General features: G+C 40.4%; 1 protein-coding gene across 1 annotated transcript in view; it reads left to right on the forward strand.

The window, feature by feature from the left end:
* Window positions 1-361: 361 nt before the first annotated feature.
* DAPL1 (death associated protein like 1) overlaps window positions 362-14,704 on the forward strand; it is a 28,545-nt gene continuing 14,202 nt past the window's right edge. The window contains exons 1-2 of the mRNA XM_082465233.1: window positions 362-5,641; window positions 13,756-13,843. Of these exons, the coding sequence (XP_082321359.1) occupies window positions 5,584-5,641; window positions 13,756-13,843 (146 nt within the window). The 5' untranslated portion in view covers window positions 362-5,583. The remainder of the gene's footprint in view (window positions 5,642-13,755; window positions 13,844-14,704) is intronic.

Genomic DNA, 14,704 nt, shown 5'->3' on the forward strand with positions numbered 1-14,704 from the left:
TCATTTCTCTGCCATTTAATAATATTTAACAACTAATTTGCCTCTCTGTATCTCTTTTTATGGCCTTTTCCCACCTATAAAATGGGCTAACTACATTTTTACCTTTTTGGAGTTGGGGAAGTTTGGGGGTTGCAGAAATAGGTGTTTTCACTTATCTACTCAAGTGTGCTTCTATAAACAAGTCACTATTTTTAAAAAAATTATTCCATATTTCCGCAGATTTTTTTTTTTTAACTTTGGGTTTATTTATTTATTTATTTATTTATTTATGGCCGTGTTGGGTCTTCGTTTCTGTGTGAGGGCTTTCCCCAGTTGCGGCAAGCGGGGGGCCACTCTTCATCGCGGTGCGCGGGCCTCTCACTATCGCGGCCTCTCTTGTTGCGGAGCACAGGCTCCAGACGCGCAGGCTCAGCAATTGTGGCTCACGGGCCCACTTGCTCCACGGCATGTGGGATCCTCCCAGACCAGAGCCCGAACCCGTGTCCCCTGCACTGACAGGCAGACTCTCAACCACTGCGCCACCAGGGAAACCCCAACAAGTCACTATTATCGTCTTCTACTGAAGACTATCTGCCTCTTTGCTCTAACACCTACCACTAAAACGTCAAGGCCCAAGGCAAGAGAAAGTATACTCTTCACTGTTTACCTCATTATCAAGGTCGACTCACTTCAGATCTATGCCTCTATGCCATCCTGCACACAGAGCCAAGACTTGGTTTGTTGCTGGGGAAATCCCCCATCTGCAAAGGTGTGTGTCTGTGTGACAATTCAGAAGAAAGATCCCTACATACATCTCAATTATTCATGGATTCTTTGTTTCGGATCTGACAAGTAGAGAGAGACAACAGAGCAAGTTTACTGCTAAAGAATACCAGGAATTAAAAATGTGCCTGGAGGAGAGGAAAAGCCCAGTGTTTTGGAGAGAGAGGGGAGAGGAAGGCATGCTACTTCTTAAAAACAGACAAAGGGGGGCTTCCCTGGTGGCGCAGTGGTTGAGAGTCTGCCTGCCAATGCAGGGGACATGGGTTCGAGCCCTGGTCTGGGAAGATCCCACATGCCGCGGAGCAACTAGGCCCGTGAGCCACAACTACTGAGCCTGCGCGTCTGGAGCCTGTGCTCCGCAACAAGAGAGGCCGCGATAGTGAGAGGCCTGCGCACCGCGATGAAGAGTGGCCCCCGCTTGCCACAAGAAGAGAAAGCCCTAGCACAGAAACGAAGACCCAACGCAGCCATAAATAAATAAATAAATAAATAAATATTTAAAAAAAAACAAAAAACAGACAAAGGAAGCTGGTGAGCCCAGGCAGGCACTGGAAGCCCAGAGACATCTTTCAAAACAGGGGACAGGGCCTCTTGCAGGGGCCTTCCCTCTAAAACACCCTCTCACGTGAAAGTCACCAGCCTCCTGGTTAGCTTTCTTGCTAATCATGCCTGGGGATTAGATGCAGTATGTAACTAATATTAAAAGAAGAAGAAGTAAAATACAAACATGAGATACAGACTACAAAGCTGCAAGTGCTTGAAGAAGATAAAATAATGGCTCCCCACACACAAATTAAAAGAAGAAAGTACTATACGATGAAGGTGTTGTATAATCTTAAAATATTATTAATGTCTTTAGTGTTATATTGTCCTTTCATTTCAAAAAGACAGAAGGCTCTCTGGCAACCTCAGCATCCTGAGAAGCCATTTTACTAGGCTTTTAGCGTTACGAAGCATAATCCCAAATACTTTGGTCCTAGCATGAACTACTCTCTCCCTGCAGTTAACTAGACTAATGCCTCTCTTAAGATGAGGTTTACAAGCCCATTTAAAGGGTAATAACATATTGCTTTCCTTGGATGAGACTTTCATCCTAATGGAGGCTCTAGTATATCCCCAAAGTAAATAATCCGACTCACCTCACTGTGTGCAAAACAGGGCTGGACTTTCAGTGACTAATATAAGACAGAGCAAGGAAGCCCCACCCCCCGAGAGGGCTACCCCGTGGGGTACACGTGCACCAAGGGAGTCAGGATTGGGACTCTGGGCCTCCTATTCCTGTGGAAGCAGATGGTGGCAGAGTGGGGAGGAACGTGCTAGAAGGGGCCACCCAGGAGGAAAACCATTGTGGCCTCATTTTTCCTTCTCCCCCTCCTCTACAGATGTTTCTACAGTAAAACAGTTGTTTGTCTCATTAGAAGTCATGCTGTCTTTTATATATCCTCATTTATAGTCATGTTATTAACTTATACATATTTTCCATGGTGGGGTAAAAGGAGCAACAAAAGTTAGCCTACTACCTATTACTCCATGAGGCTCATGTTCAACGTGTAGGGTTGGGAGGAGAATCGAGGATGCCCTGTGGATTCTAATCAATTCTTCTGTTTCCTCGGTTATTTCTCTTTCACCACCACCCCCTGAACACCATCACTCCCGTCACCTTAGATCAGAGTTTTCCTACTTGGGCTTCAAGAGCACGACCTCTAAGAGTTGTTATTCAGAGCCGTGCGAACAAAGGTTTCATAATGAAAACAACTCTGAAAATGTTGCCTACTAACTCCCCCTATGGAGGTTCACAACATGTGTCTACTCTTGAAGGCTTTGCATATGAATGAGGTGAAAAGGAAAGTTATTTGATATGACATCATGGTTCAGTAAAGCAGCATGTGCTCAGAAGAAGTCTTCCTCGCTTGGTCATATGCATTATGTTCTAGCTCCATCACTTGGGCTGTCCTCAGTACAGACTCTTCCTAAGAGGTGGTTGCCCTTTGATGTCCTCCTTGCCATCTGCAACCTGTAGAAGCAGAGGGTAATCAGTGAGATCTGGGCGACAGTCACACGTCTAGCTTTTATGCTACAGCCATTCTAAACAGTAGCCGCAAGCCACATGTAGCTATTTATATTTAAATTATTTTAATTAAAATTAAAAATTCAGTTCCTCAGTTGCATCAGCCACATTTCATGTGCTCGCATCACATGTGGCTTGTGGCTACCCTTTTGGTCAGAGCAGATACAGAAATTTCTACTGAACCTTGCCGCTCTCACCCTTGTCAATCATCAAAGCAATCCTCTTAGCCTTCTTCTCACCTCACCTTCTACATCCCCCATGAGACTGTGAGATTCTCTGAAAACAAGGAAGGGGTTGTGTTACCTCTGAAACCCGGCTCCTAGTCCAGGGCACTGCAGGGAAGGCCACTCACAAAATATTTGCCTGTGACATGGATGATCCCTTCTCTTTGCTCCCATAACATGTACCTACCTTGGTCAATGCTATAGCATACTTTTTCCCCCCAAAAAAATTGTATTGGCTTTTACTGATTTTAAAAACAATACAGAAAAACTGAGAAAAGATAGTAAAAATCAACAGGTAATACTCTCACCTACAGACAACCACTCAACATTTTGGAGTCTTCTCATTCATTTATTTAACAAATAGATATTTTTATTTACTGAGGTATAATTTGCATGCAGTAAAATTCACCATTGTCGTGTGATGTACGTATGATGCATGATGAATGTAACCACCACTACAATCAAGATACAGAACATTTCTATCAACCCCCAAAAGTCCCCTCCTGCTTCTTTATGATGAAACCTCTCTCCTCACCCCCTCCTCTGGCAGTCACTGGTCTGATTTCTGTTCTGTAATTTTGACTTTTCAAGAATGTCATATAAATAGACTTGTCTAAGTGGCTTTTTTAGTCTCCTTTCATTTAGCACAATGCTTCTGAGATTCACCCATGTTGTTGCAAATATCTGTTCATTTCTTTTTATTGCTGAGTAGTATTCTATTCTATGGATATACCACCGTTTATGCATTTTACAGTTGATGGACTTTGGGGTTGTTTCTAACTCTGGGCAATTATAGAATAGAGCTGTTATAAACATTTGCACACAGGATTTTGGGTTTTTTTGTTTTTTTTTAAACTTTTGGTTTATTTATTTATTTTTGGCTGTGTTGGGTCTTCGTTTCTGTGCGAGGGCTTTCTCCAGTTGTGGCAAGTGGGGGCCACTCTTCATCGCGGTGCGCGGGCCTCTCATTATCGCGGCCTCTCTTGCTGCGGAGCACAGGCTCCAGACGCGCAGGCTCAGTAATTGTGGCTCACGGGCCTAGTTGCTCCGCGGCATGTGGGATCTTCCCAGACCAGGGCTCGAACCCGTGTCCCCTGCATTGGCAGGCAGATTCTCAACCACTGCGCCACCAGGGAAGCCCTGCACACAGGTTTTTATGTGTACATATGTTTTCATTTCTCTTAGGAAAATTCCTAGGAATTAGATTGTTAGTCATGTAGTAAGTATATGTTTAACTTCATATGAAATACCAGACTTCCAAAGTGGCTTTACCAATTTGCATTCCCATCAGCCATGTATGAGAGTTCTAGTTGCTCTGCATCTTCACCAGTATGTTGTATTTTCCAATTTTTTTAGTTGAGCCATTCTAATGTTAATACATATGTGGTGTAGCTCATTGTGGTTTAATTTGCATTTCCCTAATAGTTAATGATGTTGAGCAACTTTTTATGTGCTTACACGTTGTCAATATCTCTATTTGTGGAGTTTCTGTTTAAATCTTTTTCCCATTTTTAAATTGGGTTGTTCTCTTTGTATTGAGTTGTAAGAGTTCTTTATATATTCTAGATGCCAGTACTTGTCAGAAATATGTTCTACCAATATTTTCTCCCAGTTTGGGGCTGGTCTTCATTTCCTTAACAATGTCTTTTGAAGAGTGGAAGTTTTTAATTGTGTTGAAGAACAAAGAGACATTTCTAAGCACCTGCCTTTTGCTGAACTTTGATAGCACTGGAGATACAATAATGCCTAAGCTTACATTTGTACTTTTTCTCTTTAACAAAGCAGGCATCTCTTGGTTTATAGCCTGCTTTTTCATTGTCTTATCATGAATATTTTTCACATCATTAAATATTATTCAAAAACACAATTTGTAATGTGTACATAGTACTCTCATGGCTATATCTTAATTTATTTAACTATCCCTCTCTATTTGGGGGTGTTTATGTGGATTCCAATCAATACTGAAAAGAAAATAAAAGAGAGAGAGAAATATATGATTACCATCCCTTGCAGAAATCTCTGTGCACATCCCCAATTTTACTTTCTTAGTATAGATGCTTAAAATTGCAAAGACTAAGACAAAGGCATCACACTTTGTTTTATAATTGCCTCCCCAGAAAAACAACTGCTGTCTTGAAGCAAAGATCTTGTCTTGCCCTCGTTGTCATGCGAGTATATGACAAAACCTGTCACATTGTAGGCGCACCATACAAACTTGATGGATAAATAGTTGGAGAGAAAAAGAATTCCACTGAGCTTGATCCTTTCCCCTTCCTCCTTTGAAAGAAAGAGTCCCCTTAGCTGGCTACCTTGACTTCTCAGATGAAGGGAATATGAAGAAAGTTTTCTTGTAAGAGAAAACTTGCCCCCAAAATGTAGGTTCCCAGAAAAGCTAGATGACAAGCCCTGTTGCTGCTCAGCAAAGCCCTTAAGGGACCCCGCCCCCAGCCCATATAAAGCCAGGGTGCAGTGGGGCAGCTGCACTCAGCCTCCAGAGCGCCGGCACTGGCCCTGGCCCTGGCACGCGCTATGGCAAGTGAAATGCAAGTCCAGCTCTCCGCATTGAAAGGGGGGCATCCTCCTGCAGGTAGGCTGCCCACCTGCCCTCTGTCCTGCAGACAGCAAGACCCCTCCTTCCACGCAGCGCCTTCCACAGAGGTGCCCCAACAGAGCAAAGGCTCTCAACCTCCCCTTGTTCCTTTAACTTCCTCCAACCTGAGTTCCTCCTGTCTTTGATCCTTTTAGGCTTCTGTGTAAAAATCACCTGGGGATTTGTCAGGCCCTGTTGAATTAAAACCTAATTCTATATGGGAGTAAAAGGGATTGGGCGCTGGTGGAAAGGAGCAGGAGGTGAGCTTGGACCTTCCGTCCCTGGCTGTAGGTTAGCAGTGACCCATTCACACCTGGAAGGTAATTTACTGCCATGGAAACATTCCTCCCTGGAGGTCCCAGCTTTCGGACTCAGTCTCCCGAAGGTGCCTGTACATCATCTGACTTCACACCCAGCCAAGCTAGCTTCCACACAGAAGAGAGCAACCCAATTTCTCTCTCCCTTCTCAGGCTTTGGGGTTGGGCAGTGTGATCAGTAATGTCTTTTGTCTGTCACCAAGCTGAGGAGCACTTTTTAATAAGGACACTAGCATGGGAGGGGCTGACTGGAAAAGTAGCTATCAAGGCATTTTGCAAAGCATCCACAGTTCTTTTCTTTTTGTAAAAAAGGTATGCTATTTATATCAACTCCCTGGAATATGGAAATTAGTTTTATTGTACTTAACCATATGTTCATATAGATTGGCTGAGGCATGCAGGCCTATTTTTAGCTGATTTGATGTTCTTTTAACTGCCTTTCTTCTTTTTTCCTTAAGAAATATCTCAACAACTTGACCTCTTTGTTCTTGCCTTTCTCCATTAACAAAATTTATTTATTGGTATCATTCTTTGGCTTCTCTAAGCCAAGGTTATTTCAGTCATCTTTGCTGCAGAGGATGATGGCAGGTATAAACTTCACAAAGCATCAAAAACTGACACAAGGTTCAGTGGCTTTCTGGTGAGCAGCCCAGCCAAAGTCAGAATTTTTACTACTAATTCTGAGTTTCCATTTCTCAGCACCCTGTCCCGGTCTCCTGTGGCAGACTCCTGACTTTTTATGTTTGTAATTGGATTTAGGAATATTTAACATTATCTATATTTAAAGTTAATGATGCTAATTAATGATCAAGAACCATCGATGCAAATTATTAGAAGTTTCTACACAAGGACAAAAGAAAACGCCATTCTCTTCCCGCCACTTCCACCCCAATCCTTCATAAAACAGTTCAGCTAACACTTTATTTGCTAAATGACGTTTATACACAAAGATCACAGAGATAAACTTAACCAAGTGAAAGTTTGAATGAAACCACCAGGAACTTTCTGTCTCCGCCACTAATGATTGCTAATTACTCTGTGTACATAGCACACCATGACGCCATCAAGCATGTCACAATGCCTCTGGCATGACAGTTAATTATTATGAACTGTGACACTACAGATAAGAGGTTTGGGATAATTAGAATGGAGATGAAGGAAGACTTTTGCCTCCCCACTGAGAACAAGGGAGCAAAGAAGCCTCATCCTTCAGATTGTCTCGCTATATATTTTAAGTCTGAACCAGATAGCTACTGTACAAAATTTTATTTATAGAACAAAAATAATTCATTGCCAGAATTCCATTAAATTTCACCTGATTTTTATAGGCAATAGACAGGTCCCTGAAAGTAGGACACAGACATGATGAAAGGTCTGTGAAAGGTCTGACATGGTCTTTGGAATCAGACAGTCCTGGATTTAAACCCTGCTTCCCTTCCACATCTCTGAGCCTCAGTTTTCTCACCTCTAAAGCAGGTGGTAATAAGTAACATTGATATTGTAAGGTTGTTATGACTATGAGAGGAGATAACCTATGCAAGGTACCCAGCACATGAATGTTAATCCCTGTAAAATGCAGGCCTAGTAAAACACATAGCCATCAAAAGAAATGATTCTCCTCAATTGCAAGACCTCCTGATGTGTACGGGCTGCATTCGGCACTACTGCAGTCGTCAGGGCAGAAGAAAATTGCAATGGGAAAGATACATGTGCCTGCTCCGTCATGGTTAAAAGTGGGAAACCACTCCAGAGTCAGCCAGCAGCTGTAACTCTTTCCCACCTACACAGGGGGTGCTTAGTGGTTTTTCTTTGATGTATATTAATATAATATATTGTACCTCTGTGAATCCTGGTTATAAATCTATGCTGTAAAACAAGACTACATTAAACATGAAGCGGCCTGGGCTCTAGGAAGCTTAGCTTTTCTGCTAAGGATTTTCTGCTGTTTTGCTTTGCCTCGCTCTCAGTTTTATAAGAACTCCATTACCTGAACAGCCAAAAATGTGTGAGTAGAAGGTAATCCAAGGAAACCAAGTACATATGTGATGAACCAGAAAAAGCAGCAGTTCATGAGTTTTTGTATATTCCTTGCACTTTAATTTGTTTTAAGGCAAATGAGTCAGAGCCATCAAAGGGGTCACCACTGAACCCCCAGAGAGAATCCATTTTCTGGCTCATTAAAGAGAGACGGAAGTTTGGGGAGTGTATCCCCAAGGGTGAAACTAATTCAGAAAATGGGGAGGAAACCATAGCTGCAGAAGGGCTAGTATGGTTTTTTAAAAAGCAAACACCAGAGGCTTAATTCTCTCAACTCCAGTCTGCTCATGTCAACTTCTGGGAGTTGATCTGTGAGGTTCAACAGAGAGGTTGCGAGACCCACTACCCCACAGGTCACAGGGACAGGGGTTTGATGACAAGAACAGCTGCTATTCACTCAATCCTGTGTGACTGGCACTGCACAGAGCCTTCTAGACACAGCACCAGTACTGCAGACTGATGATGTACCCTCATCCTTGTTTCACAGAGGAGCAAACTGAAAGTCAGCAAGGTCGAGGGACGTGCCCAATGCCACATAGCTGGTGAGAAGGGGCAGAGACGTGACAGTAAAGTGGGCCCAGGTCAAGCCCTCTCCCTCTGAAGCCCTCTCTCCTTCCTTTTCCTGATGAGAGTCTTTTGTCTTGACTGACGGTTTAGAATATGCCAAAAACTCAACGGTGAATGCAAAGTAAGCGTTTTGCAAACATCTAACCTTTTAATTAAATTCAAATGAGCGTTCTAAGTCACAAGGCAGAGTTTACCCAAACCTTTGTGGTGGTCAGCTTTTTCACACACATTCTCCACTGATTAATGAAGGAAAGAAGCTCAATTTTTCTTGCAGGCTTATCTTTCTTTATCTTGACTACCCTCTACCAAACACTGTGCAAAATGCCTGGAAAATCTGAACTGGAAAATTAGTATATAGCATTCTAAACTCAAGGGTCAACTTTCGAAAAGTTATAAACTACAAATGCCGCCACAAAATTATAACTCTTACTCAGATATAGGAAAGCAAAGTTTCATTTTCTCCACATCAATGTAGATTTTCTAACAAAACTATCCAAAACATCTCTCTCTTACATTTTTAAATCTCTAGTTCATTTTGCTTATTGAAAGGACCTAAACATGGAATTATGTAAGTGATTACAAATTTTTTAAAATAAATTTATTTATTTATTTTTAGCTGCGTTGGGTCTTTGTTGCTGCACGTGGACTTTCTCTAGTTGCGGCGAGCGGGGGCTACTCTTCTTTGTGGTGCGTGGGCTTCTTATTGCGGTGGCTTCTCGTTGCAGAGCATGGGCTCTAGGCATACGGGCTTCAGTAGTTGTGGCATGTGGGCTCCACAGTTGTGGCTCGCGAGCTCTAGAGTGCAGGCTCAGTAGTTGTGGCACGCGGGCTTAGTTGGTCCGAAGCATGTGAATCTTCCCGGACCAGGGCTCAAGCCCATGTCCCCTGCACTGGCAGGCAGATTCTTAACCACTGGGCCACCAGGGAAGTCCTTTACATTCTCTTTACATTTCTTTTGGGATTTGTTTCTCTGAGTACACTATATTCTTTCAAAAGGGAGGGACATGATAGATTTTCTTTTGTAGGTAGATGGGAAGAGCTGGAATTACAGTAAAGACCTTACAATAAAAATGATCTAGTTCAACTTCTACCAAATTCCCCAAAATCCTTCTAAAATATTCATGGCAGATACACTTCTTTTCTTTACTTTAACACACTAAGGGACCAGAGATATACTATTGTACTATGCAATCTTCTTCACTTTGATTAACACAGTTATATGTAGCCAGACTCTGCATTTCTGGAACTTTCATTCTTTGCTTTCCATTCTCTCCTCTGGAAAAACATAAATATAAATAATAATAACTACCAATTATTAAGTGCCTACCATGTACCAGCTTCTTATGTCACCTCTATTCCCTAGGACGGCCTGAACAATCAGTATTATTCCCTTTTGAGGGATGCAGAAACTGAGCCTCAGAGGAGTTTATCTTGCCCAAGGTCACAGAGCACAGGAGGGGGTAGAGCTCTCTGACCCTAGATAACATTTCCTTGCCAGTAAATCATTCCTCCACCACAAGACAGCCCCTAAACTCCTTGAAGATGGCACCATAAGCTTCCCTTGAGTCTTTGCTTCCTCAGAAACGATCTTTCCAGTTTTCCCAGTTCCTTGTCTGACACGGCTCCTTCTCCACTCTGGTTGCTCTCATCTGGACATTCTCTAAATTGTCTGTGCTCTTTCAAATGAGTGGCACAGAGCTCAACATTTCAAAGGTCTTCTCACTTTTAACTATTGCTTATTTTAACTATAACAAGTGTGCTTCTACAGTTGGCTATAATAACCAGTGGAAGAAAACATGCAAAAACAAAAGCATCAGAGAAAACAAAAGGAACACTAATAAGAAAATAATTATAGCACTCCATGTTTTAAAAGCATTTGTCATAAGGAGGATGAAAGATACTGCTGGGAGAGATACTGAAGGCGCAAGCTCTAGGTCTAGAGCTATTGTGATTTGATTCCTCTTGGTGGAAGAGACTATGGACGACACCACTCCTCATACAGTGGCACACCCTTCTCAGTCTTCCAGAAAAAGCCACCCCTTGGTTTATTTCATCTCTGTATTTCAGGGCTATTCAGAAGGTGTTTCCACATTATTTCATTTCTGTCGCTGATTATTTTGTATGCCTTTTTTTCGTGTGTGTGTGTGTGTGTATGTGTGTGTGTGAATTTAAAGCAAACCATGTATGAAAATAGGATTTTTTTCCTGGACTGTATCTAATATTACAGAATTCTAGTGAGACGCCTTTATAATCAATAAAAAAAAACTTGGTGATTCAAAATGACCAAGTGGAGCTTATTCCATGAACACAAGAATGGTTTGATAGTAAAATATTCATTAATATATATTTATAAAATTTTTATCTATTAATATAATTAGCCTCATTAAGGTGAAAAACCATATTATCTACATGATAATAAAAAGGCATTTGATAAAATTCAACATGTGTTTGTAATTTTTTAAGCCCAATGAAACAGTAATAGAAAGATATTTCCTTAATATGATGAAAGAAATATATTTAAATATACATTATATATATATTGTAAATATGTGTGTGTGTATATCCAACTAAGTATACATCATACTTAATGGGAAAACACTAAAAGCAATCCATTAAAAATTAGGATGACAAAGATGTCCATCATCACCACTATTTAATATTATTCTAGAGAAAGTAATATTATAATTATTTGCAGATTATATAAATTTTTTTTTACCTGGAAAACCTAAGGGAGTCAACAAAAATATTATAAATAGTAAGAGAATTCAATAAGATCTGGGTATAAAATCAATGATATTAATATAAGAACAACAATCTGTGAAAGCTATAATGGAAGAATAGACCCTCTCTACAACTGCAACAGCAGCAAAAAAGAGAAAATACTTAGGGAATAAACCTAACAATAAATGTGTAAGATTTATGTGAACAAGTTACTGAGGGACCCAAAAGAAAATGTAGAAAATGGAAAAGCATACCATGTTCTTGAATAGAGAGCAACCAGGAATATAAAGATACGAATTTTCCCTTAAAAAAAAAATCTATAAATCTAAAGCAAGACCATTAAAAAACTACCAGCAGGATTTTTTGGAGGGAATTGACAAACTGATTCAAAAGTTCATATGGAAAAATAAATAAGAATAGCTAATAAAATTCTGCAAAGAAAATGTAGCAAAGAAGGACTATCAAAATTAAAATATGTTAGGGACTTCCCTGGTGGTCCAGTGGTTAAGACTCTGCACTTACACTGCAGGGGGCACGGGTTCGATCCCTGGTCAGGGAACTAAGATCCCACATGACGCGTGGTGCGGCCAAAAAAAAATTTTTTTTAAATATGTTATAAAGGTACAATCATTAAAATAAAGTTGTAATGGCATATAAACAGAGAGATTAATGGAACAGAAGTCCAACAGGACAAATGGACCAAAAATGTGAACAGTTTATAAAAGAAAATACAACTGGCTTCTGAAACACAGAAATAAGCTCAACTTTTAATAAAATATAAGAAAGACAAATTACTTTTCTTTTTCTTATTGGTTGATAAAGCCAAACATTTTCTAATTCTCACTGTTGCTTGAGATATAGTGAAACAATCACTGTCATTGTAGCTGGTGAGATTGTAAACTGGTGCAACCACTGTGAAGGGTGACTTGGCAAGATTTAGTAAAATTTCAAATGCACATACTCTTAAGAATTAACAAGATCATTTCTAGGAATTTATCCCATGGATATACTTGCACTTGTGCAGAATTATGTATATGCAAAGGATATTCATTGTAGCATTGTTTGTGATAACAATGGATTAGAAACATCTAAAATGTCCAACGGTTGGAAATTGGTTAAGTAAACACAGAATGTTCATATAATGAAATTTTAAAGCAGATGTTAAAAAGAAAGACATTCTCTCTATAGATATATATCGATAGGGAACTTACTCCAAAGTACATGACTGAATGAAAAGTATAAACAAACAAGATGTAGAACAACGTATGCTGCCATTTCAAAAAATGTATAGGTATGTGTATAGAATGTCTATCAATGAATACATAGGAACTTGTTAACGTTAGCAGTATCTAGGGAGATGAACTGTAGGCCTAAAAATAATGGTAGAAGGGAGACTGCAGACCTTTCCATGATTTTTGAATTGTGTGCCTTATGCATGTACTATTACATAATCAAAAAAATTAATTAAATAATAATTTTAAAAGAAAAATGATGAAGTCAATTCACGAGGGCATTGAGAAATAGGTTTTCCTATTTTTCACTTTATTGGAGCCAGTTTTAGAAAATTGCCAATCTGACATTTCCGTAAAAAGAATTAACAGGTTCAAACAAATCAATGTCCATTTAGCTTTTTCTCATTTGAGCTTGTCAGATTTCAGATGTGCAAATTTCCTGGGAACAGAAAAAAGTATTTGCTTTGACTTGCAATCTGAAATGGGCTGCTCCTTTTCAAAAGTTGATTTCATCTGACATTGTTAAACACTTGAATTGCTGTTAGGTCATCTGTAGCCTAATTAACACTAATTGATCTCTTGAATGGCAGGATTATTAATGCAGTTTAATTACTCATTAGAACATCTGAGCTCCTCCAACATCGGAGGTTTGGGGTCTGGGATGGAAGGTGGGCATCTGGTGGGATCAGAAGCATCTCTCTTGAATTAAATGCCTGTTATCACCACATGCCCTGACTTTTGGCTCATTCTCCAATCTAGCTTTTGAAAGCTTTGGTTGAAAAAAATTTTTTGCAAGCCTTGCACTTTAATCTTGTGGGAAAACAGAAGGGTCACATTGTAATTGTCGGTTGCTGTCATGAAGAATGTAATTGATTTGATAATAAGAAAAAATGTTTTTCAGTAAAATGCCTAAGGGAATAAATTGTTATCTCCTCCCCAAATCGAAGATGTAATAAACACTTCTGCCTTTTTTAGCCTCAGGTCCCCCTCTCCGAACACAGACAAGCAAAAACCTTAGCGTTTCTCTCCTTCCCACCTTGTTTGCCCAAAATATTTTTTTCTTCTGTTATGCTAGCTCAGGGTACCTTTTGATTATGTTGTTTTAGATTAAAGTTTAGCTCTTCAAAAAGTTCTGAAATTCTTCAAATCTACAATAAATTCATACCTTGAATAACAAAGCAAACTGTCTCTTGCTGCCCTAAATATGACTCCCTTGTTGATGCTTATTTGTTTATAGTAAAAGCTGGAGGAAAGCGAATTTCCAAAAAACAAGAATTTGGCGTCTTGGAGAGACACACCAAGAAAATGGGATTAGAGAAAACAAGGTAGGGGACTGCTTAATTTCTTTTCCTTCTTCATCTTGATTTTTAAGTGACGCTACTGCCAGAAGTCAGAGGCTTCGCTGGATCTTAGGACAAACCAAGGCTCCCTAGGCACTTACTAACCAGAGTTAGAGGCAGCTGGCATGGTGGGGTGGGGGAGGGGTGGGGGTCAGCATGGGAGAGGGGGTTAACTACCCTCTGGGGGACTCTCTCTGCCCATCCTCCTCTTCCCTGCAGCCAGCCCAATTGCCTCCTGCTTAAAAAGCAAGGTCCTGAATGCATCCAAACAGGACTCACGTCCCTGTATCTTATTTTCACCTTAGCCTTTAAAGTACTGTCCCTAAGCTGGCCCTGTGTTTGCAATAAGCTTTCTGCTGAAGCAAATCTGAATTAAAAATAAATGTGCTTTTTTGCTTTTTTTTTTTAATTCCTCACTCAGTTATTTAGAAAATAATGGCCACTGTATTTGGCACATCTGGAAGGAATTTGGATACGGAGGTTGTTTTCTCCCTGCTCCTTCCGCAGTAACCTTGACACACTGCACTTTTCTCAGAGCTAAGCAGAGAGCCGAGGGCTGGATCTCATGTACAAATGGCCCAGCCCCTCTACGCCTTGGGTAAGAAAAATAGTGCCTTCAAAAAGAAGTGAACATGTGAAACCAGCTCCTCCAAGTAGAGGCGCTTCAGAGCCTATTTCAGGATGGTTTCCATAGGTGACCTCATGAGTGATTCAAAAGGAGTGAATTAGAGGATGCTCAGATACGTCCTTAAGAGTAAAAGTGGTAACAGTCTCAGAAAGAAAGTGTGGAGGGAAATAGGCTATGGAATTTCTCGGGTTTTTTTGTGGGTTTTTTCTTTCTGTATA

The sequence above is a fragment of the Balaenoptera physalus genome, assembly GCF_965194825.1.
Source record: "Balaenoptera physalus genome assembly, chromosome: 6".
NCBI lineage: Eukaryota > Metazoa > Chordata > Mammalia > Artiodactyla > Balaenopteridae > Balaenoptera > Balaenoptera physalus.